The sequence below is a fragment of the Tyto alba genome, unplaced genomic scaffold (genome assembly GCF_018691265.1).
Source record: "Tyto alba isolate M040663 unplaced genomic scaffold, T.alba_DEE_v4.0 Super-Scaffold_14, whole genome shotgun sequence".
Classification (NCBI taxonomy): Eukaryota; Metazoa; Chordata; class Aves; order Strigiformes; family Tytonidae; genus Tyto; species Tyto alba.
In genome coordinates this window covers 45244949-45266202 of record NW_024881276.1, presented here as the reverse complement: position 1 = coordinate 45266202, position 21254 = coordinate 45244949, and the positions used below count along the sequence as shown (strand labels likewise).

Below are 21254 nucleotides of genomic sequence, written 5' to 3'. Positions count from 1 at the left end.
TTCCAGGAGGATCTGCTCCATGATCTTGCCAGACACAGAGGTGAGACTGACAGGCCTGTAGTTCTCTGGGTCTTCCGTTTTTCCCCTTTTTAAAAATGGGGGTTATGTTTCCCTTCTTCCTGTCAGCAGGAACTTCACTGGGCTGCCATGACTTCTCAGATATGATGGATAGTGGCTTAGCCACTTCATCCACCAGTTCAGGCCCTGCAGATACATCTCATCAGGTCCCATGCACTTGTGCACCTTCAGGTTCCTTAGATGGTCTCAAACCTGATGGTGTCCTACAATGGGCAGTCCTCCCTTTCCCCAGTCACCACATGTACTGTCTGCATCTTGGATGGTGTGGTTGGAGCCCTTGCTGGTGAAGGCTGAGGCAAAAAAGTTGTTGAATACCTCTAGTCTTCTCCATATCCCAGGTAACCAGGTCTCCCGTTTCTTCCTGGAGACAGCCCACATATTCCTCCATCTTCCTTTTATCACAGGTATAGCAATAGGAGCTTTTCTTGTTGCCCTTGATGTCCTTGGCCAGATTTAATTCTAATTAATTAATTAGGAGCTGTAATACAAAGTACAAGAGAAAAGTAGTATGTATTTGATAAATTGTTTGCCTTTTTGTTGTCTTCAGGGAATTTAACCATTGCTTAGTATTTCCTGGCTGTTTTTATCAGAAGAAAAATGCAAGAGTTTTGTAAAATTAAAAGCAGATTGTATTTCACTGAGGACAAATGTGTCCTTGTCAGAGACTATAAGGGATTTAGTTCTTTTAGACTTTTCAGTAAATTACATTGACATTTTGGTGTTGTGGATTTCACCTCATTTGTACTCAATATCTGGGGCTAGTAATTAAGAACACACGCCAACAAACTCACAGCTGCATTTAGAAGCATATCTTACACAGTTTCTCTTGGTATGATGGCTAGGTTGAAATATTACATGTAAACCTTTTCTGAAAATATTTCTTACATATGATGAATAGACTACTGGTTCTGTTAAACATTTTTGCAATGCCTTTAAAACATTTTTCTTGCCCAGTGTATGAACTCTTATAAAATGAGAGTTATTATCAGGTGCTCTGAGAGCACAGTGGAAAGGTGCAGGCATGAAGCACACAAGGTATGCTTTGAATGAACTAAAGTATTGTCCATGTTTGATCAATCCATCTTGTTTTATTCTTTTAAACCAGTTATTGAAGTGCTGAGCCTTTACTACACAAGTAATAGATTTATATTATTAGCTATACAATTAGCAGCTAACTTCAAGGCTTTAATTTTTAAGTTCAAATAGAGGTATTGATTCAAAGTGAATACATAAATATTTATGAAGAGAATCGCATGGTAAGAGGAGAATATGTTGGGTTATTTTTTTTTTCCTAATCTATTTAAGAGGCAGTAGTATGTTGAGGCTTTTTTGTTTTAGGCTAGTTTACTCTCATTCTGAAGACTGCTCTTTATTTTAAAATATTGTCCCACCAAGTACTCATTTATTCTTTGTTTTGTGTGGTGGTATGGTTTGGTGTTTTTTGGGTTTTGTTCGTGTGTTTTTTGTAGGTTTGTTTTGGGTTTGGTTGTTTTTGTTTGTTTGAGACCTCTCTGGAGTGTGTAACACATTTTCTTCTTAATTTTATTTGATACACAAGTAAATGCAGAAAACATTTTGTGCTTCTCTGTTTTTTTCATAATCTACATTGTGGTTATATCTGTGTTTAACACAAATTTGTGTAATAATGCTTAAACTTACAGTACATGTTTTATATGTGAAGTAAAAGGTTTTCTATCCTTTGATCATGTAACACATATGATAGGCAAAATGGAGATCAGTAGCTGAGGGACATACCTGTATTGTTTTTAAAGAACCTCTTCTGGTGAGATTTTAAGGCTTAGAGCTGTGGATTTTAATTTATTTTGCTTAAAATTACTTATTTTCTTTAATGCTTCATGGCTGTGGAGTTTTGAATCAATTCAAGCAGTGTGGGTTCATGTTTAGCAAAATGAAAGAGGCCTGGGCTTCTTCCAGAGCACTGAAGTCCCTTTTTTCTTCCCCAAAGCCAAGATCTACTTGGGTGTATTATACTGCTTGCTACAGGGTGGACTTTAATCATAGTTCAAACCAGTTTGGGGACAACGGCACAAGAAGTCCTGTGCTACCTAGTCCTTTATCATACAATTTTTACTAAATCTCAATTTGTGCAGCATTCATGGCAAGACCAGAAATAGCAGCTTTGCCCTTTCTGAATGCATACAAGTCCTAGAGGTCAAAAGGCCTTGGCCATATAAGAATCTCTGAAGAGTCAGCAGATTGTTTGCCAAGTATTTGCCATTGTATGGCTATCATAAGAAGTATGGTTTGTGGTTCTTGGGACAGGACCTTCAGATAAGGTTATCATTCTTGATGTGATAGGAAGAATCCCCAAAATTTATGGCCTATAAAGGCCTTCCCTTACCCTACTTTTCTGCATAGCTCCCATGTGCATGCCAACCTGACCAGGAATCCTAATCCTCTGCTCATATCTGGCAGTGCTTATAATTTCTCTTTCCACATGAATTCCAGTTGCTGTTTAAAACAAAAGTTTTCAGGCTAATGGAGCATGGGTTGTTATTTGTTTTGTTGTTGCTTTCACCATGATGGATCAGTTCACTCCTAAAGAAAAAGGTACACTCCCCTCTACCCCACTTGTTGTGGTGTTGTGTGCTTTTGTGGTTTTTTTGGTTTGTTTTTATATAAAGATTATGTGAAAGGTCTTGGAGATGTGCATGTTCCCCCACTTTCATATTGTGGCACCATTTGTTCTTAAAATGCAAAGCCAGCTAGTTTCTCCATGTTCACATGGGCCTTAAGAGTCATCTGATGTCTGGGAATTTTTCTGAAAATGAGGACCGAACTCTTAAGTAATGCCTTCCTCTTTCACAGAAAAAGATGAACAGGTAAAGGCTGTATTTCCACAGTGTTTCTGAATGGTGATATATATAATTTTTAATTGCTTAAATATGGTAAACGGAATTTGTACTTCCTACATTTTCTCAGTGTGGTAGGCCACAGGCCAACCATACTTTCTTTGTAATACTGAAGTAATTAGGCACTGTGAATACTCAGCTGCTCAGGTAGTCAAAATGCATCTTTAAGAGTATAACTTTAATTTTAAAAATATTGATACTGTGCGTGTTAGAGAAGAAAAATGGGTGGTGTTGATGTATCATGGGGCTAACAGAATTTGATTTTTTTAATTGAACAATGATGTATAAGGTCTGTATCTTGGTTCTGTAGTCAGAATTGTTTATTATGCATAATTTGAACATGTGCTTTGACATGTTACGTGTATACACCTGTATGTAATTAATAAAAACTTAAAAATGCCATACAGTAACTGCAAAATCTGAGAAAGTTGATGAGAGTTAAAATACTCCATAAACTTCTACTTTCTCAATTTTAAGCTTATGCATCAGTTTGTGGGCAAATAATTTTAACTAAATATATGCTCATAATAAGTCTGTTCCAAGTATGCTAAACCGTGAACTTAAATAATACATATTTTGATGTTTCATGGCATTAAAACAATGTAGTCTGGCATTTTGAGTGATATTTATGAACAGGTTTTTGGCTTATTCGATATGTCAATGCCATGAGACAGCAGTACATATAAAACCACACTAAAAGTTCTTGTGGGACACAATGTTTTTGGATAACATTTGTATCTAATGCTATATTGATACTAGGAGTGCTTACTGGAAAGTTGACTCAATTATATTGAAGCTATTTTGGGGATATTAGTAATGCTTTAAGGTAGCAGATTATGTAGTAAAATAGGTTTGATAAGCCTTTCATACATAGCACATGGATAATTTTTCAAAGATGCATGTTTGGAAAGCTCTATGTAAGAATTTCCACCAGAATTTGAGAACAGTTTACCAAAGTTCATGTAACATAAAACCTCGGAGGCAGAGTGGGAGGAAGGGGAGGGGAAAAAAACAATTCCTCCTTCACATACAAACTGTTAGAAAGATAATTTTAATAAAAGGAAACAACACTGGCATGATGCCTGCGGCAGAATTTTTTTTTTTTCTTTAGCAGAAATAAGTGTAATAGAGACCTTCTGGATCTAGAAATGTAACATCTATGTATATACAGTTAAATATTTCTAGAGCAATTGTGCAAACCAGGACAACCTACACCAAACACCTCAGACCCACCAAACCCGTGTGGCTGCATCCCAACTACCTACTGCTGCGTGTACCTGGCCAGTGCCATGTACCTAAGCTGAGGGAATTGCTCAGGACTGCCAAGAGTCGGCCCACTGGCATGCCAAACAGGACTGTTCTAGCAATTTTTTTTTGGCATAGATGATTGAATGACATGCCCAGGAATGTTCTCAGGCTTACTAAATTTGCTAATGTAAACATGGCCAGTATTTCCCTCTTCTGTTGAGCCACATTGATTTGAAAATGTTTTTATTAATAGAAATTTATCATAGAGTTTCTGAAAAAGATCCTGTACTATTCTGTAGTTGGTATCTACTTTAACTACTGTCTTTCTACTAAACTTTAAGTAAATAATTATTCTTAGTTAAGCCACAGGCATATACATGGGGTGCCCATGTCTGCATATACACGGGCTCTGTATGTACTATGCATATGCATGTACACTTTTATTAGTTTTCAAACAATTTTATTTTCTTTTCAGTGGGATGCCATAACTGAAATGGATGAACACAATCGTCCCATTCATACTTACCAGGTATGTAATGTGATGGAACCAAACCAAAACAACTGGCTTCAAACAAACTGGATCTCCCGTGATGCTGCACAGAAAATTTATGTGGAAATGAAGTTCACCCTGAGGGACTGTAACAGTATTCCATGGGTACTGGGAACCTGCAAGGAAACTTTCAATCTCTACTACATGGAGTCAGATGAGCCTCATGGAGTAAAATTCAAGCCAAACCAGTACACTAAAATTGATACTATTGCAGCTGATGAGAGCTTTACCCAGATGGACTTGGGTGACCGCATTCTTAAACTCAACACAGAAGTTCGTGAGGTTGGGCCAATAAACAAGAAAGGATTTTATCTTGCTTTTCAGGACATTGGAGCATGCATTGCTTTGGTCTCAGTCCGTGTTTATTATAAAAAGTGCCCTTTCACAGTCCGTAATTTGGCTATGTTTCCTGACACTATTCCAAGGGTTGATTCTTCTTCTTTGGTGGAAGTACGGGGCTCCTGTGTGAAGAGCGCTGAGGAACGTGATACTCCAAAATTGTATTGTGGAGCAGATGGGGATTGGCTTGTGCCTCTAGGACGATGCATCTGCAGCGTAGGATATGAAGAAGTGGATGGCTCCTGCCATGGTAAGAAAACATTGTTTGATTTATTTATCTTTTTAATTACAAAAAAAAAGTCTTATGATGTTATATGCACAGCAAATAACTTGTATATTTGAAATATTGCATCACATTTTCAAGGAATACCTCTTGTCCAGGAATAAGCAAAGCGATTTGAAGTAATGTTATTGTGTCTTTCTGAGAAAACATATAGTTACTAAAGATGACCTTAATTTTATCTCGCTGTAGGTGCCCACAATGTATGTGTGCATAGATCAGCTAGTCACCTTCACTACTTCTGTAGTCAAGATAAGTGCATGCTTTGGAACAGAATTCCTCTGCCATGTTTTAGATATCTGTCACAGGATGAGATGAGCAATGACTGGGAAAAAAAAAAAAAAATCTTTTCCTCCATATTCCTAAAAAGGGAATCTAGTCATGAACTCAGACTCAAATCTTTCCTGTAAGCACATAAAGACAGAAGAAATGAATTCACCTGAAGAAATAAGGTTATTATCCATGCTTTTGTAAAATAAAGGAGTTTCTTAATGTTGTAGAAAATCAGTAGGTATCAAGTTCTGTTAGAGACTTTGAGGCCTTATTCAGAGTTAATGCAAAATCTTAGAATCTGAAGTGCTCAGAATGGTTTCATCACAATATATGAGTGATGCTATACATCTAACACTGTTTTTTCACAGAAACTAATGTACAAATGTAGTAAGACAGATTGTGAAGCTGGTGTCAGTACATCAGTTAGTTGCTGAATGTTTGCCACCTTCTTGAATCTTGAGAATTGTCTATCTGAGGATAGCTGTGCTTGATTTATCTTCAGGAGTTTTGCAGAGACTGCACTCTGTGCTGATATGTATAGAACAACATAGCACTGCACCTTGTCACTATGACAGTGAACTAAGGATGTTTCAAATCAAGGTTTCAACTTGGAGATGACTACAAAGGGAAATGTATTTTCTTCCCTTGTCAGCCCCTCGCTTTCATAGGTAGGACAGTAAACATGTGCAGGAGCAAAACGCATGTCTTTGACGCAATCTGAGTGTTGGTGTGGTTCATTAACCCTGTCTTCCACTCTTGAAAGTGTGGTTGTGTTTGTCAAACTTTGTGATAACTGGATTTCATGCACATATGGAAAAATTCAGGTTACTTAAACTTTGTGCTGTTTAGAACACGAATGCATTGCTAAAACTTTGTAAATGCTGTGGTGTACTTGAGTAAAGCCCAGGACTCTGAATTTTTGTGGATTCAGTTTGAGAATAATATCCAAGGAGAATGTGCAGATTGAGATTTATTTTCCACCTACCAAGACTGTTGGATAGGTGACATTTAATCATAAAAGGCATCCCTCTTTTCATACTGCACAGTTTTAGTTGTTTTGTTAGCTTCAGAAAGAATTACTAAAGAATACATGTACTTTTCAGGTTTTCTTCTACTGTATATGATAGTTTCAGAATGACTTGAGAATAAGGTACCTTTTTTTGCAGTGATGATTTTAAAAAAAAGCCTCAGTAGCCACTGAGACACCAGTCTGTTTTGGTTCAACATTTGCTTTGTAGCATAAAGGAAGACGAAAAGAGTCCATATCCATAAATTACACAAATGACATTGCCATTGCCCAAATATTTTGCTCAAGAGCTCCTCAGATTTCAAGGTATTAGGCAAGCTGCAGAGAAACCTTGGATAATATAGAGCATTAAAAGCACACTGTGCATTGTAATCGGAAAATGAAAATCACTTTGTCTGATCTTGCTGGCATTATTATCAAAATATGCTTATTGCAAAGATACAATTTTGACATTGCCATTACTGTAAGCAAGTATAAATTTCTACATAAGGTCAAAAGGTTTCTCTCTTAATGGGATAAGGATTTTCTTCTAAGACATTAACACTCAATTAATTTCTGCCCATTATGTGAGTCATACCCTAGAACTGTACGTGAGCAATATAACCAGCAACCAAAGCCCACAAAAAAAAAATAAATCAAGAAACTTTTCTGCTATGCATGGACTCCACTAATTTATTCAATTGGCAGTCCAGCTGCTGCTGAAAAGGTACTTCCTAAATGGAATGGAATGGAATGAAATGGAATACTCCAAGCCATCAGTTTGCATGTTCTTACCTATTTGCCCCAAGAGTAATAAATTACTATTTTAGAAAATTATAATCTAATAGAGCTTTCATATCTGTTTTGAAATAATTTTCATAGGTGTATGGTGTTGTCCATTTAGTCATCTTCAGTTTATTTTAATATTAGTACTACTTTTTCAAAGTACAGTTGTTTTGCATTCTTTCATGAATGTCATGCCTAAGGCAAGCCCAAACGTATAAGATACTTTCATAACTAAAGAGCAGCAATTTAATTTCACCAGTGCCCACTTTCCAGATCTTGTGCTTTAAATCATGAGTTGAAAGGTTTACTGTCAGGGTGGCCACACTTCCCTTTGTGTCAAAGCTGCGTTTGGAGATGCATGCTCAGGCAGCTGGGAATGCATTTTTACAATGTGACTGTTTTGAGCACTGTGAACTGAACCGAGACCACTACCTATGTTGGTAGCAGTCTTTCAGACAGCCATAATGTCCTATTTTGAGCCATTGCTTCTTGGCTGAGACACAAATCAGAAATTTAGAGCTTAAAAGATTTGTCACTTAGTAATAGATCCTGAACTAACTCTTTCATACCCATTAAATTATAAAATACCTGAACATTGTTAACTTTCCAAGGGAAAATTTGTAAAATTTACATTTAGCTTATTTAGCTTGTTTTAATGGGGGTGGGGCTGGGAAGGGGAAGTAGGTGGGGAGACAGAAGCTACTACATCTTAGTCTGCTAAGACGACCTGAGATGTATTTATACAATATGCACGTTTTCTAGGTCCCTCCCCCTAATCCCAACCCAAGCTCCTTTTGTCCCTCCCATTCTACTGCTGAAGTTATAAATCTGAGTCATGGAAGTATTTGATGCCATTCTGCCAGTTCTTCTTGTGGACATACTCTGTGACATATTCAAAACTGGCAACTATTTCTTCTGCGTGAAAATAACTTTCAAAACAACGTGTTATTTTATTTTGCAATCTGTTCTGGCAATTAATTCAGTGGTGGGCAATACTTGCTAATACTTGAATATTTTTTGCCTGCTTGCAAAGGGTGTCAAACTTTAAATTATATACCAGCACATGGCTCAGTGGGGAATAATTATCTCTTCATGGCAAATATAGCTTATCTGTCACAGAACTGAAAAACTAAATTTCTGTTTTGATATTTGTGGAGATATGCACTCTCTATTCAGGAAGTACTAAATGGCATAAGGAATTATATTATGCCTTTTGTCATTGCTCATAATTTCACAAAGCAGCAAGAATGAGAATTAAAAAAAAAAAAAAAAACAAAAAAACCAACCTTTTGATCAGTGTTACCATGGATGTTAAAATAATAGGGAATTAAGTAAAGTAGATTTTGGCAGTTCAAAAAATAGCCTAACTGACAAAATTTAAGTTATTTCACTCTATGTTGGGTTTATGAGTATCTCTGAATCTATCAGTATTCTCTATCCATTGTATTTAAGCTTAAAAGAATTATTTCAGAGTCAAAGTGTCTGAGAAGAATTCACAACTGTATTAAAATATCCATACTTATTAAATATATACCCCAGTGTGTCTAGAACAGTTCAGAGGCAGATTGATAAGGGAATTTTTCATTAATTTCGGGACCGTCTTCCTTTTCTGAAGCCAGTTGGGAAAATTCACATTGATTGCAAGTGGTTCAGTTATTTGTCACCTACATTTCTTAATGGCATAACCTGAAAAAATAATACCTTGTTCTCTGAACTGATTGTGTAAACAATCTAGCACTCTACTTACAAGTGGCTTTTTTTTCCCCCAAATCCTGAAATAGCAGCAGCATTCATACTATTCTGCTTCTTTAGGTGTTAATAACTTAGTACCAATAACTTGGCAATGCTAATCATAAATTGCTCTAATACGAAGTGCTTGCTTTAAGTCATTGATACCAGCCCCATTCACATGTTATACCATATGAGGAAGAGATGCTGCACAGGATTCTAATAAACATCAATTAAAAATAGCAAGTTCAATGTCATATCTTCTGTGAATGTCAGTCCAAGACAAAAGTTGTCCTAAATTGAAATGTAAAATGTGAAACATGGAGAGGCCATATCAGGGCTTTGGGTGTTTGTTTTTTTTACATAGAATCAGTCATGACAACGAACACTATATAAACTTAATTATAACCGTTCTGTTCTTTTTAGGTGTGATATAGTAGTAATAAGGTGACTGTTAACTGAAATCTGATTCTTTAATGAGCTATCAAAAAATATCTGAATTATTAAAGGTTAGCAATTAATTGCAGAGAAAAATTCAATTACCTATAGCAAATAATTATTACAGTATTTTCAGAATTTATTGTAGTTGTAACTAATCAAGCACATTGCAGAAATGTGTTTTAACTGTAAAAAGTTGACTCTTCTTGTGGAATGTTCTCAGGAACGCCCCCAGCCCCCAGAGGATGTTGTGTGGTATTGGTTAATAAATTTTTTAAATGTAAAACAGTAACTGATAGACTCACATGGTTTATTTTAATTAAAACAAATACACTAAGAAGTGGGAATGTAAAGCTCAAATTCTTTGACCTTGACTGAACATCACTTCCTAGGGATACTAAAGCCTGAAAGCATCAGCAGTCGTTTAATTTAACAAACACTTCTTTCTGTTATCAATTACTTGAATTTGTAATAATGTCTCAGTGTTAGGGTTTCTACTCTGATAGCCTATCTTCAGCCATTTCAGCTGATTCAATTGGAAAATATTTTTATTTTGCAAATATGAACTAAGCCCATACTTATACACATACCTATAGCATGTCTTTGTTACTGGGAAACCAAGTGGTTACTGTAACAGTCATGCTTTAGTTACCTGTCTGCTGACATGAAAACAAGAAAAGGAAAGAAAAACATGCACATTGAAAAGGTGAGTTTTCTAACAATTTTTCCCCGGAGTATTTCTTTACTCATGAGATCTACTCTTCTTTGCCAGCCATAGGCACTGAAGGAAGACCTGTAAAGGAAAATCATAGAAACATTTGGACTACAAAAAAAAGGGACAACATAAGATTAAATTTTAATTTGAAGACTTGAAATTATGTTTTTAAGAGAAGATCTTTCCACCACAGAGTCCCTTCTGCAGCAGAGCTGGGACAGCTCTCTTGCCCTGGAGTAGATCCCTATGACAAAGGGGGGTGCAATTACCTCTTTTGGATAACCAGGGACAGGAACTTGACGAGAGAGGCTGAATGAGTGGAGGGCTGAGAAGATCCACTGGCTGTTGGTTCACTGTTGTGAAATGGGACAGGTGCAGAAGGTCCTGGGACTTCTGCAGCTACGTGGCTGCATTAGATGGTGTGACCTGTCTCCTAGACCACTGCAGGTGATTTTCTTGCAGATAAAGCTTGCTTCAATGCCCTTAAGTAACTTCTTCCTTTCAAAATACAGGGCAGACAACTAAGAAGAATGATAATACAAACTTACAAGTTTAAATTAAAAAATAAATTCTAATTGAAGCCTCAATTCCTAATGAAATTGAAGCCTTTTAATTTCCTCCTTTTGATTTTAATTTCCTCCTTTCAGCTGAACCCTCAAGTGATACATCACAGTGAGCCTACTTCAGAGATAGTCATTGCAGTATGCACATGCAGCAACGTTGTGCAGAAAGCCAGTGACAATTTGTGAAGGAGCAAGAGGGGAGGTAGGTGGGAGCATGCCTAGATTGTAACACCAGAGGTGGCACGAAGAAGGTTAGAAGGAGTGATTAGGTGTGGCAATATACTCATCAGTATCAACTCCATAGTTACTCTTCACTATCCTTTGTTTCTTTGGCACCATTATACAGTGTGTTTTGTTTAGCAGGCATCCCTTGACAACGTCCCAGAGAGCAGGGAGGATGGGGAAGGCTACAAAAATCACTGAATTCTTCCCCCTTCTTGGGCGTCAGAGAGGGCAGTTGTATATCACAATCTTTTCTGCACTAATCTCTTTTCTCCATCATTTAAATTTTTTAATTGCTTTTATATAGCATCTGTGATTTACTGTCTAATTCAAAAAATCATTAAATAATTGCATTATTTTTAAAAAAGTAAACAGCCATCTAATTTATTGGAATTTATAACAAATTCTTAAATATGCAAGAGCTCTGGAAGAGGTTCACTCTTTTTTACTGTGCGTAAGAAATGACAGTTTATTTTTCATAATTCGTGTGAGTCTGAAGAGCTTTAGATTTCGCCATTTTCAATGGTAATACTTAAGACCTTTGTGATTATTAGTGATATATATTTTCCACTGAAAAGCCTATGTTTAGCCTATGTAATGCTACACAACATCTGTGAACACTCACCATATATTTTAACTTGACTTCTGAATATGGATAAAATGGTATTGTGTTTTAACATCTCCAAATTTAGTTTTTAGGTTGAACCACTGAATAGATGTGTTTAGTACAATACAAGAACATGCATGAAAAAAAAATGAGGAATTGTGGATAGTAGCAGTTCTGTAGGTGTAACAGTATAGAAAAACAATTGACAATGACTTGTTCAAATCTTCTGAATATACTTAACCACATATAACTGCTAGCATGCTGCAAAAAAATTGGATTTTATTTGAACTCAAGAACTATGCACATTAGAAAGAAACAGTATATATTTACCATAGATTAGAATTTAAATTACTATCTGTTGCAGGAGGACATTGCGGATCGTACTGGTAGCACTTTTATGTTCATACATACTGGTTTAATTCATAAATGTCAGGTCATGTGCCAAGCTATTTCACGCTGTATCTCTTTAATTTGCACTGTACTTTTTCCATTTGCACAGGGAGAACCCTCTTGTCCTTAAGGCTTGCAATTAGTGTGAATTAAAAATAAAATTGTTGCCTAGCTGAAGTAGGAGGAATATTATGTGTGGTGGACCATGTGAAACAAATGTGATGATATTTACTTTCAGAAAGATGAATATTTAGTAAGTTAGTCAGGTCTCTTCAGGTTGGTCCTTCTTTAAAAATTACGTTTGTGTCCTTTCTTATATGCTGGGTAGGTACCAGGCTAGCTGTCCTACAAAGCTTCTGAAAATATGGATGGTTTTGTTTGGTTGTTTTCTTTAATGGTAGCATTTTGATTTTATGTAGCAAGGAAACTACACTGATAGTAGATGAACACAAGTTGTTAGCACACTCTTGTCACATTGTATCTCACATTATTTTGAGCAAATAAGGAACCTCAGAATAGCCACCATAACCTAGTTTCCAGGATATTTCACTGCAAAAATACAAATTAAAGCCTTGATTTTCCAACTGCATCTGAATAAATGAGGCATATATAGGAAACACATTGTTTGCAAACTGAATTATTCATAGGAAATTACTATTTTTAACTTTGATATCAAGATGTGCTTTAAGTATAGTATTTGGTGTGAAACCTACTTTTACAGTGGAACAAGGAAGCCAGCTGAGGTTGAATGGCAAAAACTGTTACTACTTTCTGTTTGTACACATAGACATGAAGTTTCAGAAGTAAAAGCATGCTAATTACTCAGATGTGTCTTGCCTCAGGATTTGTGTTAGTGTGTACTGCTGGATATTGATCCTACCAGCTATCCTCAATAAACAGTAGACAAAAATTGTCAAAGGGACTGCAGTGATTGATTTTGTTGTTGTTGTGTGTATGACTCAGTAATAGAGCTGCATGATTTGACATTAGCAGCAGCCCATACTATATAACAATTATTTGTTCTTGTTTTGCTGAAAGAAGCACACTCCAGTGATGGTCACATGCAAAACATGTAATAGTACTGGGAACAAATTGTTTAAGTTTTATAAAATGCCCATATAAATACAGATGTGTTCGTATATCTATTCAACTGTGTATCAAATAAGTACATTGTAAAACTGTTATTTGAGTCATTATTTTTTTTTTAATCTGCTGTGCAGATTTCTCAGCTACTTTGATATCTTCCCCTCCCCCTGCCCCATGCATTAGGCTCATGTGTGGCACATCTCACCGCTCTAGGATCAGCCGTGGGGCTGTGTCCTAGTGTTGCAACACAGGCGATAACAACAGCTTAGGTCCACACACTCTCATCCTGTACCTGTGAAGAGGCTGGAGCATATAAGCCCGAGAGCGTGTGAGGGACTCGTGCTGTGCTACACCTGTGAGGTGCTGGAGTGGGAAACAAGGACAAAGCCTATAGGTCTCATTCACAAATCTTTTGTAAATGTGTGTGCAGATGGATTTCCCTGTATATGATAACACGTCCTCTTCCACCAATAACAATCTAGTCATAATGGAACTCTTGGTCAAGCCTTATACTTGGCTTGCCTGTCCTAAAAGAGACTTTTAATGAAATCTGGTATTAACAAATTCAAAGATGTTTATTTGTCAGAAATAACCAGATGCATGCCAACATAAAATTTCCTCTCGTATTGGGAAAAGTAGGAATAACAGAGAGACTGACAGGTTGGATGCTATAGTATGGCAAGAGGTAAAGATGGAAGGCACTAACCCTGTGTTACTGTCCTGTGTTCCTCACAGGGATGGGATTAGGCCTCAAAATGTATGTGGCATCCTAGAGAGACTTAACAGAAACAGTGCCTCTCTGTTCTTAGGTAATACAGCTTTTTCTTGCTTGCCACATTTTCTTTGTGTTCTGGGAGTCAGTAGCTAAGGCTTGAGCTCAGGCGTTTCAGATTAATTTGATATGGAGAACGTTCACTGCACTTTACACATGATCAACCTTAACTGTTTCAACAATCAAATATATTGAATGTTGGTGAGTTTTGCTTGAGTAAAAACCTTGGCCTGTTGTATTTAATGGATGTAAAAGTTCAGCATTGGTCGCTTGTATCTTGTTACAGCTGTAGGAGGCTTTCCTGTAGCTGGAAGAGAAGTGTTAGGCAGTTTTCTTATGGATGAGTATATTCTTCTCAGTATGTAGGTTTCTTTAATATGATGAAAAACGTACATCAAGCACATGGAGGAGTGTAAAACCATAATGGCTCACTTATAAAAACCTAAAACCACTTTTTGAATACAAAATGCCTTGTGTTAGGCATTGAATTAATTGAAAGTTGTGAAAGAGTGAATTTGTGAAATACTTTGTGAGAAAGCTGTGATTTGCAAACCTGACTACTAATTGGACAAAGAAACACTTTGACTGTGTATACAGCACAATTATGTAAAAATAAAGTCTTAAGGACTTCCATAGCCATGTGTTGCAGTGAAATAACAGTTCTGGATTAATAAGGGTTTGATATATTTGTCTTTGGAAATTCAGTTTCTAGAATATTTGTTCATCATTGGCTTTTTGTGGTGGAGCCCTGAATAATAAAAATAAATATAAGCTGAGAAAAAACTGTAGTCAGAGTGCTCAGTGAAAGTTTCCAAGTTTTTATACTACAGTAGGTTGCAGGGTTTTTTAAAATAATAATAAGGAATTTCCCTTAAATCTTAACACTTTAAGTATGTGTAAATATATAATGTTCAGAGAATTCTGGCTCATTCTCAGAATCTAGGGATTTGATTATTTTTTTTTAAAAAAGATGATTTTCTCTTGCTGCTGCTGAACACAAGCACTTAAATTAATAGTTTAAAATAATTGAAACATTTTAGAGTATCATTATTATTTCAATATACATTATGTCCCTTTGAGAACTCATAAAATTGAGCTTCAAAATCTGAAGATAATCACCAGTACTTCCTCCAAGGCACGTTATTAATCAGTAACATATTCACAAATAAACCATAAAGCACATTCTGTAATGGAACTGTTCCCATAGAGGTTTCCCATCATTTTATTCCGTCAATTATTAAAGCATTTATGCAGAGAAATATAATTTCAAAAGCAATCAATAAAGAGTTTCTTCTTGCATAGTGTGGCCTAGGAATCACAAGCAGGAGTGAAGTAACTGCACAGAGACATTTCTGACAGAAAGTTTGTCTTGAATACAAAAGAATATGTATGAATGTTCAAAAACTGGAACTATATTTGCTTTTTGTATTTAGCTAGCTGACTTGTCCTTTTCCTTCTAAAACTTAAGGTTGAAAATACCAAAAGCAGTCATTTTTACACATCAAGATTGATGTAGACTATAAAGTCATTCTGTGTCATGGTCTAACCAAGATTTCAAGGTCAAGGGTATTTAAAAGATTCTCAGAAATCACTCCTACCAAAATTTATGTCATGTTAGAGGCATTATTGGAGCAAATCAGAGTAGTTTGGAAGCTACTCACAAACTTAAGCTCTTGCCAAATGGGGGAGGGATAAAAAGATCGGATGACAAATGCAATACTGTTAATTGCAATATTTATGACTGATATCTTTGTATAAGAGAAACGGGAAAGGAAGGAAAACTCCCATGAAATCTGCTCACAGATACCTTTCTGTCCTTGGTAGTTTAGATCAGGGTTTGCGCCATGCTACTTCTCAAGGGGCAGAAGTTTGACTGTGACCACAGCTCCTCTGTAAGCAAAACCACATCCTTGGGAGTGTATCGCCTTGCACTGCTGCTCAAGTGCAACGCATCCCGAGGCTGCTGCAGGGTCAGAGGGCGAGGGTTGTACATTGCTCCTTGACCTCTGTCATTCGGGAAAAGCTCAGTGCTTTCAGCTTGATGGAGGTGCAAGTGATGGTCAGTCCTCTGCTGCGACTTACAGCGTTGAGCCGGCAGCTTTCAAGAGAAGTGATGAAGATGGATGCCTTTTGGGCTGCAGTGCTGTTTGAAGACTGTTGCAGGTCTCTTGGCAAGAAGAGGGGATTAGTAGCTGAAATTTCAAAAGGTTAGCAGCTATATTACTTTAGAATGCTGAATTCTGAAAAGAAAACTGATTCTTTTGTGTCTGTAGTGCCATAATACTTTAGTGATTTACAGTATTTATGGGGAGCTGGAAGACCTGTACTGGGAACTGCGCTAGGCAGGCAGCATCAAGTGCTCACTTGCAGAACCATTTCACAGGGCACCTGGTGGTAATATAAAAAGGAAATGTAGCTGAAAATCTGAGACAGTTTGGAGATGCTGTTCGGTGTTTCTTTTTTGGTTTTGTTTTTTGTTTGGGTTGGGGGGTTTTTGTGGTTATTTTTGTTTGTTTTGTTTTGTTTGTTTGGTTTTTTTTTTTGTTTTTTTAATTTTTAAAAAATCTGTCCTTGCTCTCACATATCTGTGATAATCTTGCAAAGGTGTGGTTGCTGGCACTCATTCTACTGTTTTATTGCATTATTATTATTTCTAATTAATTTTGTTGTTGTTATTTACTGATCTGCTTTATAGAATATTCCTGCTTGCTAGGCATCGAAGTTTCCATATCTCTGTAGTCTGAACAAAAGTGGTCATGCTTCTACCAGTGCTTCTAATTTGCTTTTAGTCTTACTGCTCTTCCAGCATCAGTCTTGCTGGTGTTTATGTAAATATTTTAAAGTTTGTCTCTCTCAAATGTTCTTGTTCATCTTGGCTCTCATCTCCCATAATATAGATTTCTTCAAATAATTTCATTTAGGTATTCAAAAAACACGCACAAGGCATTTTGTACAGTTCTGTGCAATGTCACAAACATTTAAAAACAAACAAAAAAAAATAAAGACAGAAAATTGCTAAAACTTATGGTTTATAATTTTATTATTCTATATAGCAAGTGAATTGAATCTAAAAAGATCATTTTCTGGGAAATCTTTGGAAGATTCTGGTGACAAGTTTACATGTATATCCCAAAGGTGCTTGCTTTCATTCTCCTTTTAGGTAAGTCACTGGCAGAAAGTTTTCTGTTCAGGTTTTCAGCGTTTTTTTTTTTTATTAAAAGATAAATACTTCCAAAGATAAATAGAACAAAAGAAATAGTCCACATGCTGATCAGTGATTAAACTTGATTATAGGATTTGAAAAACTGAACTCAATCCAGTCAGTATGCTTTGTATGTGCGAACTGTACTTTCATCAGTATGCCTGTTGAACAGGTATCTAATTGTTTAAACTAAAATTTTCAGAAATCTGGAATGCATTTATGTTCTGTTTCTTCTGTATCAGCCTGCTCTAAGTAGTGGATGTGTCTTTCTAAGGCGGTTTCATGCAAAAAGATTGCATTTGATGAGTACCTTTCTCTGCAATTTTTCCCATTGCTGTTTGGGTTCTCTCTTTATATGATTTGATTTTTTTTCCCTCACAACCTTTTTCTGCTACTCATACCTTTGTTTCAACTTGCTTTTATGTAAAATTAAAATAAAATTTGTCCTTTATTCTGTACTACTAATAGTGTGCCAAGAAGTTGAGTTTGTAATAGGGGAATAATTAATTTCTTGTTGCTTGAGGAGTAAGCGTGTTTATTTTTTTACATACTTCTAAGACAAAAATGTTTTCTAAATGTAAAAACTGCTTTCTCAGAATGAAGAGACTAGCCTATTATATTGGTAGAATTTAAAATGGATTATTTATTACCACAGATAATCCACAAATTCTCATGTTTCAGCAACCAGACAGTATGTTCCTCGGCTGAACATTGATGTCCAATGCCACAGGGTAGTTCTGTGGGGCTTTAGAGGAGCTGAGGTGTTTGTTGGGTGTTTGGTGCCTACAGTAAGGGTATGGAGAAAAACAGCCTGCAGAAATTAAATGTAATTCTTACTGGTTACTGTATATTACCTCTTCCCTATAGGCATATGCAGTTGATATTTTGTTATAATTCAGATTTTAAATAGTGCCATTACAGCTGATGGTTCACAGCAGCTTCTTAACCATCATCTGAATTAATGTATCCTGACATCATTTCAGCCGCAGTGAAAAGTGGCTTCAAGTTACCAGTGGAGCCAACGACCATTTCCCCACAGCCCCTCTCGCAGGAGCCCTTCTCTGCTCCTGGTGATCTCCCGTGTCTTATCCCTTCCTTAGCTCCTTCTCCGAGGCACCAGATGCTGGTCACAGCTCCCTGTGTTTCCTCACCGGCAGCTCATGGAGAGTCTGCTTCAGACCTGACCTCACTGGACGTGTGTCTGGCATGTTTAAGAGTTGCCCTAATCCAAGGGGTAATACATATGTTCTGGTGATTGAAGTAGATCTAAAGGGCTAAATAACAAAGACTTGCTGTCCGACACACTATGGAAATGCAGTCCTGTAGTGTTTTAGTCGATGCACTGAAAGTCCTTTTCTTGAAGGGTTTTGTGGGGATTGGATTGGATTCCATTTTCCACTCGCCCCGCCCTCCTTAATTTTAATTTTAGGAGTCCCTTCAAATCATAGGAGAATATTTTGCAGAGAAGAATCTTCAGTTCACAAGAGGTGGCTGACCTGGTGATGGTGGTCTTTTGAACAGTAATTTCTATGAATCTTTCTATCCTGCAAAGTAAATATCTTGGCAAAAGAAGGTGATCCTTGGGAACCAACCCACTGCAGTATGTTTGTGCTATTCTAGGGATATGTCTGCTAACGGTAGAATAAATTATGTAAAATAGGTCTCATACCTACCAGTGAAACATCTAACAGAGTCAAGGACTGCACTTGAAATGTCTCTCTTTAAAGAAGCATTGCTTCAAAGGGATAATGATCAAAGCATGAATAAATTCCCAGAGGACATAGAAACGTATGCATAGAGAGATTATACTCCAAATGCTAACAATGAATGTTTAGTTATTTGGTATCTGGCTATTATTATATAATAGTTATGTATGTGAAATGTCTTAATTTTGCTCTGACAACTTGACAATATTCCCAGATGTTAAATATTTCAAAGCTCATCTTACATATATTCATAAACAAGATGAAAGTGTTAATTCTAATTAAAATGATGCACAGTTCAGTAGCAGTCCTAATAAAGTCCATGTGGAACAGTGAATTTAATAGCAATATATCTTCTATGCAGAGTCAAAATTTAGATTTCAATTTTACTATAATCCAGTCTTCAAGGAAAAACTGAGTAGTCATGACAGTATGTGTATTGACAATTTAGGCAAGAAAATAAACACATGCAGACACACACACCCCCCCTCCTCCACACCCAACCCTACCCAAACTTAATGAGTATTCCACTGTCCTGAAGTACTTACTTCATTTGGTGAATATGATCTTAATGGACATATTCGCCTTCATATTCACCTATCACAATTCTGTTTGCAATTATTTTAAAGCAATATTTGAGAAACCACAATTTTGTAATGTAATATACTTTAGTACTAAATTATTGCATTGTGGAGAAGCCTTATACATGTGTATGTTCAAGATGCCTTCTCAGGGATAGAGAGAATTTTAGTGTTGAATCTCTGGGATATCAGTGACTGGAGTAATAGTTAAAGATGTGAAAGTATTTTTTATTTGCAACTTAGAATAAATTTTCCACCACATTTAACAGAAAACATAAAAGAAACTACAAAGTCACACCAAGTTAGGAGGCAGAAAGACCCTGGGGAGAGACCTAGGGGAGTGCCTGAAGACATGGTTGGTTTGTAGTATTTAGGATGCCAGTAAAGGCAAATCCCAGAGGAGAAGGATATGTACATTTTTCTTTGCAAAATCAGAATAGAGATTCTTTAACTCACACTAAATGAATAATACATTTGATTACCTCTGCATGTGCTTCTCTTTGTAATCTATGCATTTTTGTAATTTTGTATATTTATCTCGGTTGTTTAAAATTATACACACAATTACTATAGTTAACAGGTCATGACAAACCAAGTTTGTAAGAGAAATTCTGTGTTTTGAAGGAATTTGAGTTTGCAAAATGTCTTTTTCAAGTCTCAAAAATCTGGATTCTCTTCAAATTGAAGTTCTGGGGGCAATTGAGATTGATCAGATTTTTTTTTTTCTTCTATATTGTGCATTTTAAAACGTTTTCATTAAGAAGCATTAAGTATACTGATGCAAAATTTTTTAAATGAAAATAAATTATAGATTGTGACTACAGTATAGAAAATTCAGGCACTTCTGAGTGGCTTTTGGATACCTTGATATTGTTGGATCCTCTTTCTTTTTTTAATTATTTTACCACAACCATGCAAAATGTTTCACTTTTGTCAGAAAATCGTATTCTAATCAGAAGTGACTAATACTTGGTTTTTGAGGGGTTCATGTTTCAGAGGCTTGGATGTTTGTTTTGTTTGGGGTTTTTTTAAGTATTTCACTTCTCATATATTGACTTGAGTTTTATCAGCTATACTGTTTTTTGTAGCTTGATCAGGTGACTACAATTTTGAAATACAGTTTCATGTGTGAAAGTTCTTAACATTTTCTGAAACACCCAAGTATTTAGTGAAAAGTCCCAAAATAAAGTACTGTGTTTAACTGAAAAGCAGATAAACAGGGATAACAGAAGAGAAATAAATTTGTTTACATACTTAATGTCCCTGAGGAAATGGCCACCAAGTTGACAGAGTACCGTTATGGAGATTTTTCAGTGAACTGCTTGAGGTCTCTGGATGTCTCCTGGTGAGACTGTGTGATCGTGGCTAGATTCCTCTCGGTAAACTTCATTAGACGTTCCCTTTGATGAGTTAATATACGTATATACAGTGAATCTGAATTTTGCTAGTGCAAAATGCAGATCAGCAAGTTGTATATCTTTTAGAGTCTAGCCAGCCAGGGTGGAAGTAGAGCAACAGTTCCAGATTACAGCTGTTCTCATCCTTCCCTTCTATGCAACTAATGTATCAGTGATTTATTACCTATTGTGTCCCACTGTTAACCTCTGCCAAATTCTGCAGTTATGTCTGTCAGTTGGCATTACAGATTTTAGAATTAAAAAAAAAAAAAAAAAAAAAAAGAAAACACAAAAAAACACAGGAAGAGGCAAGAAAATATCCACAGCTGTTATAGCCAAATGGTTGGTTTGGATGAGCCTGAGCTTCAGAGAACTCTGTAAAACTTTTCGGTAAAGAGTTTTCACCCTAGCCTGAAT

General features: G+C 36.3%; 1 protein-coding gene across 5 annotated transcripts in view; it reads left to right on the top strand.

The window, feature by feature from the left end:
• Window positions 1-21254, top strand: part of LOC104357209 (ephrin type-A receptor 6) — a 508448-nt gene that overhangs the window by 128524 nt on the left and 358670 nt on the right. For all 5 annotated transcript variants that reach the window (XM_042788830.1, XM_042788826.1, XM_042788827.1 and 2 more), the window contains exon 3: window positions 4675-5338. In XM_042788830.1, the coding sequence (XP_042644764.1) occupies window positions 4675-5338 (664 nt within the window). The remainder of the gene's footprint in view (window positions 1-4674; window positions 5339-21254) is intronic.